Genomic DNA, 12,288 nt, shown 5'->3' on the forward strand with positions numbered 1-12,288 from the left:
TGAGATTCCAGCCTGGGTAGGAGCTGGTGCCTGATGATGGCGTGACCACACTTGCAATGGAGAACTGGGTGGAGGTGCTGACAAATGTTCTTGGGGGAGGGCACAGATTTGGGCTGCCACCTTCCTTCCTTGCCCTCCTTCTTCCTGAGGCGCAGTCTTGGCTGTTGGCTGTTGGCCAGAGGCCCTAGGTGGCCTTGGCAGCTGGCTGGGGCCAGAGCCCACAGAAGATTGAGGTGAGAGGTGTAGGCTTGGAGCTGGGGCAGCAGGGCCTCCACATTCTCTCAAGGGACCCTGCCACCTTTGGCTTGAGTCACAGAGCATCACAGAGCATCACAGAGGGTGGGACGCTTTGCTGCTTTGCTGGCCCCTTCTGGGTGATGACTGATGCTGGGGCCCTCGCTGCACTAGGGTTAGTGTCTGGGTCCCGGGCTGGGGATCTGGCTTCCCAGTTGGCCCTCTGGTGACAGATGATGGAGATACCTGTGTCTCTGGAGCCACCAGCAGCCTCTCCCCATGTTCAGGCCCTGCTGGGTAGGCTCCCTGGGAGAGGGTGCCCCATCTCCCCACATCTCCAGTATCATTGGTTGTGCTGGGCAAAGACTGGGCTTGTGAAGCCACACCCTGAGGTGCGTGGTTGAGGAGGCTCTGGGCAGTGGGGCCTTAGAACTGGGGAGTGGCCAGCTGCCAAGCCCTTTACAACGGTTTGCCTATCACTATGAAGAAAGATGCCCTAGTATCTGCAAAGCCTCGAAGCCCACCCCTGGTACTACCTCAGCCCACATGGAGGGGTCCTAAGGACACAGCTGGGCTGGCCAGGCACCCCAGAGGTGGTGGGCCACTGCCCTGGCCCCACGTGCCTTGCCTGTGGGAACCCCATGAGTATGTATCCTCCGAACTCCCTTGGGGCTCCTAGCCCAGTTAGGACATGCTTGGTGGGCTGAGGAAGGCTGGTGCATCTCCATCTCACCCAGTACACCTAGCAGGACTGAGGGGTGGGTGGCCTAGTGAATGGGGCAATTGCTTGTCCCCCTAGATCCCTCCAGACATCCTCATCTGAGACTCTGGTGGAGAACCCAGGCCTTAGAGCTCAGAGACCCCTTCGTCTTACATGGACTCCTCCTACCCTTGGTTGCCTAATTAGTGAGCTCCCTGTTGTTCAAATTCCTTGCTCGGCAAAATGTAAATGAAACATTTTTTTCCTGGGTGTCAGTATGAAAAATGACAGTTGCTCAGATATCACAGAGGACATCTGCTCTGGTCCTTAAGTGCGAGTGCCTGCTTATGGTTGATGTCTCAAAACTTGAGGGAAAATGTTCCCATGTACCTGGGTAACCCCTGGGTAGGATGTAGGGTGCCCATAGCAGCAGGTGTCACCCTGGAGCTGCATGCCTTGGAGGGCTTGAGCCATTGCACCACGGGCTTCCTAGGCAGTACCTAGGAAGGCTGCTCTGGGGGGATGTTCTGGGCGGGGGCGAGGTGCTATCCCCAGGCCAGGGCAGTCCCAGATCTTGCTCTGGGTGGTACTGACCCCTCATTGGGGAGGGACACCAGCACAATTTTCTCACCTGGGGACTGGCCATTGTGGCCAGTTACCAGTTACCACCTGAGTAACCCTGAGTAGCCCTGGGTACTAGAGGAGAGCTCCCCCCCCCACCCCCCGCGGGCAGAGTAGCTGGTGCCTGCTGGAGACCAGCTGGCTGGGTGCCACCGTCTCCAGGGAGGCATGCAGACTGGCCCAGACCTCCCCCAGCCTCCTGGTAACTAATTATGCTCCTTAGGCCCCAGGTCCTGGCCTTTCAGACACAGCAGGGATGGGGGTGGCCCTTCATGGGGGCAGGTGCTCAGGTATGGGCAGCCTGACCTTTCAAGGCACATGCATCTGTTGCTGGCCTTAAGGAGGACATCCCAACCCCTGCATACCCCAGGGGACTCAAGCTTCCTGGGCATGTCTGTCCTGGCACAGCCAGCTGCCACTGGGACAGAGCCTGTGGGGCAGGGGAGCTGGTGGCCACAGCCCCTTACCGCTGGCCCCCTGCAGGGGAGTACATCAAAACCTGGCGGCCCCGCTACTTCCTCCTCAAGAATGATGGCACCTTCACTGGCTACAAGGAGCGGCCACAGGATATGGATCAGCGTGAGTCTCCTCTGAACAACTTCTCTGTGGCACGTGAGTACCCTGGTTGGCAGCCTGCCAGGCAGGGGAAACAGGCTGGGCCCTGCTGAGGACAGCTCTGGCTGAGTGGGGTCTCCAGGCCAGTCCTAAGGCTGGCAGACCTAGCTGAGTGCTGACAGGCCAGCCTTGGAGTAGATGGCTGACCTAGGGCCTTCTCCTGGGACCTCACCCTGGGAAGCCACCTGGGTGGGCAGGGCAGGAAGACTGCATGGGCCCACTCCCCTCTGCCACCCAGGGGACATATGCTTCTTCCCATGAATTTCTTAGGCTACCAGACCCTGTGGTGAAACATCTGCTTCCCCCTTGGCTGGGTTGCGGATTGGAGTCAGCCCCCCTCAGGTAGAAGAGTGTGGTCAGGCTAGCCGAGGATGTGGGCCAGGGCATTCTGCAATGCCCGGTGAGATGTGGCATTTCCCCTGTATACTGCTATAGCTTTATTCCCTACCCATGGGGAAGACTGTGACTCTACCCACGTGTGATGGGGACCTAGGCATGGTGACAGGCTGAGGAGGTGGGATGATGGGAGCCTTCCTGCCTGGTCCCCATCCCCCGGGCCAGGACACAGGCCTGTATGTGACTGAGTGGGATACCCTCCAGTGACAGGGCCTGCTAACCACAGGGGTCTGCAAGGGGCCATGGAGCATGATGTCCACCAAGGGTTGGTCCTATGTACGACCTGGTACTATGGTCCCTCCCGGTGGCCTTGCCCCACATTGTGCAGCCTGGGATCCTGGGGTCCTCTGGCTCCCCCACCTTGCTGACTTTCCAGGTTCTGCTGTAGGACTTGCTGGAAGGTCAGCATGGGCCTTTACCCGGCTCGGTGGGGAGGGACTGGAGCGCTGTAGCATTTGTCAGGTGCCTGACTGCTTGGGCACCCATACCCAGTGAGCCTGGCAGCCAGCAGACCCTGCCGAGGTTGTCTAGTATGAGCTGTAGGGCCCGGCTGAGGGGCTTCATGGGGGGCTTTCTCAGGATCTTTGGGCTCTCTGCCTCAGGTCCATCAGCAGCAGAGGAGCCTAACAGAATGGAGGTCCCTAGGGTGAAGGGGAGACCCAAGGGGCACACACATGGTCTCCTGGCAGCTTCATGACCGAGTGGGAAACCTACTGCCACTCATAGCAGCAGGCTCTCCCTGGTGCCTCTGTGGTTGAGGCTGGGGGCTTTGGCGCTCATGAAGAGGCTGGGCACCACTGTGTGGCCACAGCACGTTGAGGCAGGGCCTTGCTGGGAGTGGGGAAGGCAGCACAGGAAGGATGGAGAATGGCTTCTTGGGAGAGGCACAGGGGTGGGCACCCGCCACAGGGGCAGGACCTTCAAAGGAGGCCTTAGGCAGGCAGCCTGGAGCACCTGGCAGGAGCAGAGCTGGTGTGGAGGGGGCTATTCTCCAGGGCAAGGTTCTGGAGGAGTGGGGCTGAGACCCCCAGCCCTGGAGAGGGTGTTGCATCTGCCAGCCTCCGATAGGCTGCTCCAGAGTAGGGGAGGCTTCTGTGGCCCTGCTCATGTTGTCACAGGCTGTCCTTCCCACAAAGCTGGCCCTGAGCCCCTCCTGGCCCCCAGGCCCAGCAGACCACTCTTGCACTGCCCAACTGGGGCCCCTCACAGTTGCCAGGGCAAAGATGCTGGAATGTAGGAGGCATCTTTGCTGGCCCTCTGGCCTCACAAAGGCTGGGGCAAAATCCAGCTGGGAAGCCTTGAGGCTGCACCATCTGCTCACAGCTCGCCTCAGAGTCCAGTGTGTCTCCACAGCTGCAGATGTGTGTGGGCCTGGGGTGTGTGTCCTCCAGAGGTGTGTGTCCTCTATATATTTATTCTCTGTGTGTACGTGTCCTCCAGGTGTGCGTGTCCCCCAGGTGTGTATGTCCTCCAGGTGTGCATGTCTTCCAGGTGTATGTGTCCTCTACCTATGTCTTCTAGTTGTACGTCCTCCAGGCATGTGTGTCCTCTAGGTGTGAGTGTCCTCCAGGTGTATGTCTTCCAGGTATGTCCTCCAGGTGTGCATGACCTCTAACTGTATGTCTTCCAGGTGTATGTCCTCCAGGTGTGCGTGTCCTCTACCTATATGTCCTCCTGGTGTGCATGTCTTCCAGGTATATGTCCTCCAGGTGTGCGTGTCCTCCATGTGTGTGCGTCTTCTAGCTGTATGTCCTCCAGGTGTATGTCTTCCAGGTGTGCTTGACCTCTAACTGTATGTCTTCCAGGAGTGTGTTTCTTCCAGGAGTATGTCTTCCAGGTGTGTGTGTCCTCTAGCTGTATGTCCTCCAGGTGTGTGTGTCCTCTAGCTGTATGTCCTCCAGGTGTATGTCCTCCAGGTGTGTGTCCTCTAGCTGTATGTCCTCCAGGTGTGCATGTCCTCCAGGTGCTTGTGTGCCCCCGGTGTATGTGTCCTCCACCTGTGCCTTCTCAGGCTCTCTCATTGCTGTCACTCCGTGGGACTGCCATATGCCCATACTTCTGAGGTCTGGTTCATGGTAGGGCTCAGAGATGGAAGGAAGGAAAGACAAAGGATGGGACAGTGGTGTGGGGTTGACCTGACCCAGCCCTGGATGCCGTCTTTGGGTATATCATACCTCTAGACCAGGGTACAGGGCTCTAGCCCCATTTTATGTGGGAAATCACAGCTTGGAGAGTGGGTGAGATGGGCTTCCTGGGGCCTGATGGGTAGAGTCTGTGGAGCTGGCTGGTGTGGCCAGGGCTGTGGGGCGGGCTCTGGGATGGCAGGTGGGCGCGGTAGACAGATGCTCGCTGGTCCTGCCCCCAGAGTGCCAGCTAATGAAGACCGAGCGGCCTAGGCCAAACACCTTCATCATCCGCTGCCTGCAGTGGACCACAGTCATCGAGCGCACCTTCCATGTGGAGACACCTGAGGAACGGTACGTGGGGCCACATGGGGACAGGAGGTGCTCGCACCTTCTGCCTGTGGCCACCCTTGCTCCACAGTGCTCCCTGCTTAGAACTTGTTTTGGAAGATGTCTGTAGGGTCTGGGTGTGGAAACTGAGGCACAAGATGACAACGAGGTGGGGAGGGAGTACAGTCCTGGTACAGGGCTAGCCTCAGTGTCCCCAGTGTCCAGGAGGGTTTTCTGACCCTGAACTAGGGTGGCTAGCTCAGGGCTCTCTCTGGAGCCTCTGTGGAAGAAGAGGCTTGAAGCTGCCTGGGTTGGAGGTGGGGCTTCTGCTGCAGGGCAGGGCCTCTTCTGACCACCCTGCAGGGAGGAGTGGACAACCGCCATCCAGACGGTGGCTGATGGACTGAAGAAGCAGGAGGAAGAAATGATGGATTTCCGGTCGGGCTCACCCAGCGACAACTCTGGTGCCGAGGAGATGGAGGTGGCCCTTGCCAAGCCCCGCCACCGTGTGGTGAGCACCCCCACTCTGTGGCTGCCAGGGCAGTAAGGGCCCCGAGGGGGTCTTGGCCCCAGTCGGGTAGTGGGCCTGCTACCTGTTCCTTTCCTGTATCGGAGGTTACATTGGGGTCCTGAAGGCTCAACTGTGTCTGTTCCCCAGACCCCAGTGCTCCACACTGGGGAAGCAGCCCTGTGTCCTCAGTGGGCCCAGATGCCCTGCTGACCTTAGCAGGTGGCAGGTGACTCTGAGGCCCCCTGACACCTGTGCAGGCCGTTGGTGGGCAGAGGCTGAGCTGATGCCCACTGACCCAGCCCCTGTGCCGCCCCCAGACCATGAATGAGTTCGAGTATCTGAAGCTGCTGGGCAAGGGCACTTTTGGGAAGGTAATCCTGGTGAAGGAGAAGGCCACAGGCCGCTATTATGCTATGAAGATCCTCAAGAAGGAGGTCATTGTGGCCAAGGATGAGGTGGCCCACACTCTCACTGAGAACCGCGTCCTGCAGAACTCCAGGCACCCCTTCCTCACCGTGAGTCTGCCTGGGCCCCTGCCAGACATGGCCAGGGTCAGTGGCCACTCTTGGCTGCCTCTGATGGACAGGGTCTACCTTCCTATGACACAGTGGGTCAGACTTAGCAACCCAGGGGACAGGCCTCATAGAGGGTGACGTGTGGAAGTGCCCAGTGGAGCAGGACCTCAGCCTTCCTTCCACTCTGTGCACAGGTGCCCCCAGCTCCCCAATTCCTACATCCCTCAGGCCTTCCTCTGGGCTGCTCCCTCTGCTGAGATTCAAGCCAGGTGGTCCTATCCTGGGGACTTGGCCTGGGAGGTATTTACAATGGAAGGGATTCAGTCACTTAATTAATTTGGAGTTACTACGTTAGAGTACAAGTTGGCCATCATGGGGGCTTAAAAGCAGAGCTGCCTGTGGTTCCAGATGTGTAGGCAAGGACAGGAGGACGTGTCTCCCCTTGACAGGCCACAGAGTCGGAAGCTCCGATCTGTCACTCCACTTGTACTCAGTGTCCCCTAGCAGGAGCATTGCCAGTTGCCGAGACCCTCAGTGCCCCAGGCCCTCAAGCCAGAGGCACCTTGCTTATCGGTACAATGGGCCTTGGTACCTCCTGTGGCAGCCAGGTGGCAGTGGGGTCAGGGTATGTGTCTGAGGCTTCAGCTCTGCTTCTGTTCTAGGCCCTGAAGTACTCCTTCCAGACCCACGACCGCCTCTGCTTCGTCATGGAGTATGCCAATGGGGGCGAGGTAGGGCCAGGCTGGGAGGGCAGCAAGGGGCAGCTCTCAGGAGGGGCTTGTCCCTTTCACAGCTCTGCTGGTCCAGGGGTGGTGGGGGGCCCATTGTGTGCATCTGCCTGCTGGGGCGGCCTGTCCTTCTGAGTTGGGGTCTCTGAGACCTTCTGGGCCCCTGGGCCTTCTGGAGGCTGGTCCTCCCATGCCCTCTGCCCTCTCACCCTGTGAGCTGTAGGGGGCCCCCAGCAGTGTCTCAGGGCCTGCCCCCTGCAGCTCTTCTTTCACCTGTCTCGTGAGCGCGTGTTCTCCGAGGACCGGGCCCGCTTCTACGGTGCTGAGATTGTGTCAGCCCTGGACTACCTGCACTCGGAGAAGAACGTGGTGTACCGGGACCTCAAGGTGCGCCCTGTGGGCTGGTGGGAGGTAGGGACGTGGCCTGGCAGTTCTGACCACTCCTGCCTTCCTCACACAGCTGGAGAACCTCATGCTGGACAAGGACGGGCACATCAAGATCACAGACTTTGGGCTGTGTAAGGAGGGCATCAAGGACGGTGCCACCATGAAGACCTTCTGTGGTACCCCTGAGTACTTGGCCCCTGAGGTGCGCCTGCCACTGTGTGCATGTTCACCCACCAGTTCCCCATGTTCTGGGCACACTGTGATACCTTATCCCCCTGTGTCCTGGGCATGCTGTGACACCCTATCCCTGTGTGTCCTGGGCACGCTGTGATACCCCATCTCCTGTGTCCTGGCCATGCTGTGAAGCCGCCCCTGCCCCTGCAGGTGCTGGAGGACAATGACTATGGCCGGGCAGTGGACTGGTGGGGGCTGGGCGTGGTCATGTATGAGATGATGTGCGGCCGCCTGCCCTTCTACAACCAGGACCACGAGAAGCTCTTCGAGCTCATCCTCATGGAAGAGATCCGCTTCCCGCGCACGCTCGGCCCTGAGGCCAAGTCACTGCTCTCGGGGCTACTCAAGAAGGACCCCAAGCAGAGGTGAGGCCGCCAGCCTGGCGCCAGCGCGGTGTCCCAGCCAGGGCCGGGCTGGAGCTGGCTGCCCCTCACGCCTGCTCAGGAGGCGCTGGCCTGCGGCGGCTGGGCCTGTGCTGCTCAGAGGCTGCCCTGCGCCCCCACGGCCTGGGCGCCCGGCCTGGTGCCCCGAGTCCTGCGATGGGAGGGGACCCCATCACCATCGAGCGGTGGTGGCGCATCACCATGGCTCCTCTCCTGCCCCAGGCTCGGCGGGGGCTCCGAGGACGCCAAGGAGATCATGCAGCATCGCTTCTTCGCCAGCATCGTGTGGCAGGACGTGTACGAGAAGAAGGTGCGTCAGCGACCCATGTCCCCACGTCCCCCTCAGCTGCAGTGCTCGTGCTGGCCCTGGCCAGGGCGCCTGCTGCGGCCGCGTCATGCCCCAGCAGGTGCCAGCATGGGCACCCTTCCTTGTGCTGCACAGGGAAGCTGCCCCAGCCCTCCCCTCTGGGGTAGCACCTGCTTTTCCTGGGTGGGAGGCCATCTGGGGGAAGTAGCTCTTTCCTACCAGGCCACATATTCAGCCCTGCCCTCTGGGGGAACTCAGGCAGCCCCTCACCCAGGACCCTACTAGTCCATCCAGGCCAGACTCCGAGGGCAGCACTGGAGGACGTCTTCCTTGCAGGGCCTTCACCTGTGCACAGCACTTCATAGTTCCCTCGCGTCCTGGGCTGTGGGGACTTCTGCAGCCTGCTTGTGGCCCAGCCCTTGAGCCATGAATGAAGCACAGCAGGCACACCTCACATACACCTTGTTACAGACGCCATCTTACTCTCCCTTTCTTGATTTACAAGAAAATCAGTTTAAAAAAAAAAGGAAAAATCAGAAAGGTGGTAGCTCACACCTGTAATGCTAGTTGCTTTGGAGTCTGACCAAGAAGTTAAAAGACCAGCCATGGCAAGATCCCATCTTAAAAAAATTCGCTCCTTGGCCCCCTCGCACATGCCTATTGCCACAGGGGCTGCTATGAGCACAGCTGAGTGCCTGGGCCTGTTAGCCAGTGGGAGTGTCTGGAGCTCCTGTTGTCCCCTGGCCACACTCCACCCCACCCGGCCCTTTAGGAGCTGTGCCCCGGGAGCTGGCAGCCTGTCCTACCATCAGTGCTGCCTGGAGACAGGCCCCTGGAGGTATGGGTGTAGAGGGTCTGGTGCATCCTGGGTCTGGAGCAAGGCCTGTGACCAGCCCCTCTGTCTGCCCCTCTGCAGCTCAGCCCACCCTTCAAGCCCCAGGTCACATCAGAGACCGACACCAGGTATTTTGATGAGGAATTCACGGCCCAGATGATCACCATCACACCACCTGACCAAGGTGAGGGCCGCTCTGCCCACTGCCCTCTCCTCCCAGGTTGGAAGGCCGAGTGGTTGCTCTCTATGGGATGCTTGCAGGGTTCAACTTCTTTTTTGCTTCGGATGTTTTAAAATTAAAGTTTTTAAAAAGTTCCTTTAGGAGGGTACTAGTGTTTAGAATAGGAGGCTCACTCCCCCCACCCCCAGCACTGAGGGATAGGGTCCCTGTGTCCCAGTGTGGGCCCTGCCTCAGTTTCCCCAGCAGCACAGCAGTGGGATGGTGGGGATTTGGGACATCTGGCTTCATCCTGGAGCGGGCACCTGGCCTGAGCAGCCTCCTCCTGCAGACGACAGCATGGATTGTGCAGACAGCGAGCGGCGGCCACACTTTCCCCAGTTCTCCTACTCAGCCAGTGGCACAGCCTGAGGAGGCCACCGGGCAGCCAGGGCTCTGCTCCAGAAGAAGGCTCCACGGTGAGAGAAGACCCAGACGGATGTGTATTCAAAGGCTTTTTATTTCTTGGGTGCATTTGAGAGGAGCCATGACATTCCTCCTGAGCACGGATGGAAAGACGTTTCGTGCTGTGGGCAGCATACTCGGGGAAGAAAATTGTCCTGCGGATTTTCTTAATTTATTTCATCCAATTTGTGCTCCAGATGTGGCCTTGGGCCTCAGAACAATTAGATTCTCGTAGGAAAATGTTAGGATTTATGCAGCGACGTGCAAAGGGGCTGGGGGTCTGGTGGGTCCTGCTGCCGGCCCCGCCCCATTAGCCTGTCTCACCAGCTGCCCCTGCCTCATAGTGGCATGCTGGCTAGCACTCTTGGGGGGCACATGGCTGCCCCCAGCACTAAGGCCGTGCCTGCAAGGTTGGCCCCCCTGAGCCCTGGGGTTGGGGCTGGGCCAGGGTTCACCCACAGGAAAGAGGAACAAGGTTTAACTCGTTGCTGTGTATTATGTTGTTTAAATGCATTGTGGGGGGTTAATCTTAGTAAAGAGAAAGCCCCTCCCCACCCCCCACCCCCTTTTCCCTCCTGTGTCATGGTCTCGGTGGCTGTCCCATCGAGCCCCTTTTCAAATGACTTCTCCACAGTAGCACTTGACCTTTTAGACGCTTACCTTTTTGGCTGTATGTCCCTGGCCCATCCAGCTCCCTCTTGCAGGGAGGCTGTTCTTGGGCCTCACACCCTCCCGGCCAGATGCTGCTGCAGCTGCTGCACCATGGCATTTTTTTACAATTCAACTTTTAGTATTTTTACTATTATAATATGAAACTTTCCCTCCAAATTCAATAAAAATTGCTTTTCAAGTTTGTGGCTTACTTTGCTGAGTGAAGGAGCCTGTGGCTCCGGGAGGGATCCCTGTTCTTGGTGTTCCCCTGCTCTGATGGGCACCTGTGCCAAGGGCAGGTTTAGGGCCTGGCTTGGGTAGGGGTCTGCAGACCTGAGCCCAGTGGCAGCCTCCAAGGGAAGACATCCCTCCCCAGCTCTAGAGGACTTGCCTGAGGGGGAGATGGGCTGCCCAGATGTTGACTCGGGGGGGGGGGGGTCCAACCATCTTCCTGGCCCCACCTGTCTTCATCCCAGCCGTGGAGGTGACTGTGCAGGCGGCAGGGCCACCTACCTCCACCCGAGCTGCTATCTCCTGGGCTAAGCCATGAACGAAAGCTGGAGTACCATGAAGGGTGAGGCTTGAAGGGCCACAGCTGGGGCTAAGGTCCTGGCCTGGGCCACAACCAGGCCGCTAAGCCTTTAGAGGCCACAGTGAAGAAGAGTTTAGGGCTTGAGGTCACAGGGCAAGTCTGGGACCCAGCCAGAGAAGGGGCTGCCTGGGGTGGGGGTCAGGGTGGGTGGGCCCAGGGCAGCTCCAGAGTGCTGGGAAGCAGAGGCTGACCTCCAACAGCCTGCAGGATGTGCTGCTGGCACCACCTGGTGGACGCTTTGCAGACACATGGCCAGCAACCACCAGGGGCCTGCAGCCACAGGGGCCAGTGAGGCAGAGTGGGTGGGGGCCCAGGGTCCTGGGGCCTTGGCCTCCTCATCTCAAGTAGACTCAAATCCCATGACTTCGGACATTGATAAGGCCTGGCACATGGCCCAGATGGCAGTTGTCTCCTCTCCAAGGCAATGGTGGTGGTGGTGGTGGCGGCTTCCTTTGTTTCCACACACAACATTACACACTAAATGATGTTTTGGAGGTAAGAGGCATCCAGATTTCAGATCTATAAAGAACATGCATTGTAGGAAACAGTAACAGTACCCTTCCAAAGTCCTCAAACTTTGAACAGAGTTACTGATGGAGTACACAAACAGGCTTTGGGAGCCAGGGCTGGGTGAGGAGGCAGTGTCTTCCAGATAGCCAGGCCCAGGGTGGGAGCTGCTCCTTCCTGCAGGACCCTCTTAAACAATGGCTAAAAGCTTTAGGGACATTTCTACAGTCCAGAGCTTTAGGACCTAAGGGAACAAATGTAAGAATGAAGACAACTCAGAGTGCCCTGAAGCAAGGTGCTCACAGAGGGAAGCACAGGTGCCCTTGCAAGGGGCGGTCCCACCACAGCCAGTAGGGCCAGGGAAGTTGAAATACAACTCTGCCAATCAAGAGGAATTTCTCCTTCCCATGTCTGAGGTACCCATATCTTGCTTTTTCTGGTACAGGCCAGCCTGGAAGGGACAGGAAAATAGATATATAGAAGTGCCTTTAGCAGCTGGTCACCCCCTGCTTTAGCAGATGTGGGTACCTAAAGGCTCTCAGGTCCCTGGGTCTTGGGGGCCCTCAGTGTTGCAGATGAGGCTTGGGGAACCACAGTGGGAGTGCCACTGGGTGTGTCATGATGATAAGGGCTGGGATGCCCTTAGATGGGAGATGTCACTCCCAGACAATGTTTGCTCAAAGGCTGACTTTACTGTTCAACATATTTATTTCAGCCTTTTGCTTCTAACTTGTCTTTTTTTTGGCGGTTTTAGGCCAGGCCTGGGTTTGAACCCGCCGCCTCCTGCATGTGGGGCCGGCTCCCTATTCCTTTGAGCCACAGGCGCCGCCCTCTAACTTGTGTCTTAAAGTGAATTCCTTATAGATAGTATATAGTTGGGTCTTGTTAGATTTTTAAAAATCTAACAATCTTTGCCCTTTGAGGTGTTTAGATCATTTACATTTAATGTGACTATTGAAATGGTCAAGCCTAAATAGAACATCTTGCCATTTGTTTT

General features: G+C 58.1%; 1 protein-coding gene across 1 annotated transcript in view; it reads left to right on the forward strand.

Annotated features, from left to right (window-relative positions):
* The window catches only part of AKT1 (AKT serine/threonine kinase 1), a 19,523-nt gene extending 9,134 nt beyond the window's left edge, over nucleotides 1-10,389 (forward strand). Inside the window, exons 2-12 of the mRNA XM_003803168.3 lie at nucleotides 2,039-2,167; nucleotides 4,932-5,043; nucleotides 5,383-5,530; nucleotides 5,848-6,045; nucleotides 6,708-6,776; nucleotides 7,035-7,160; nucleotides 7,234-7,362; nucleotides 7,545-7,759; nucleotides 8,000-8,087; nucleotides 9,001-9,103; nucleotides 9,429-10,389. Of these exons, the coding sequence (XP_003803216.1) occupies nucleotides 2,039-2,167; nucleotides 4,932-5,043; nucleotides 5,383-5,530; nucleotides 5,848-6,045; nucleotides 6,708-6,776; nucleotides 7,035-7,160; nucleotides 7,234-7,362; nucleotides 7,545-7,759; nucleotides 8,000-8,087; nucleotides 9,001-9,103; nucleotides 9,429-9,508 (1,397 nt within the window). The 3' untranslated portion in view covers nucleotides 9,509-10,389. The remainder of the gene's footprint in view (nucleotides 1-2,038; nucleotides 2,168-4,931; nucleotides 5,044-5,382; nucleotides 5,531-5,847; nucleotides 6,046-6,707; nucleotides 6,777-7,034; nucleotides 7,161-7,233; nucleotides 7,363-7,544; nucleotides 7,760-7,999; nucleotides 8,088-9,000; nucleotides 9,104-9,428) is intronic.
* Nucleotides 10,390-12,288: the final 1,899 nt, after the last annotated feature.

The sequence above is a fragment of the Otolemur garnettii genome, unplaced genomic scaffold (genome assembly GCF_000181295.1).
Source record: "Otolemur garnettii isolate 467f Iridium unplaced genomic scaffold, OtoGar3 scaffold00283, whole genome shotgun sequence".
In the NCBI taxonomy this organism is placed as follows: Eukaryota; Metazoa; Chordata; class Mammalia; order Primates; family Galagidae; genus Otolemur; species Otolemur garnettii.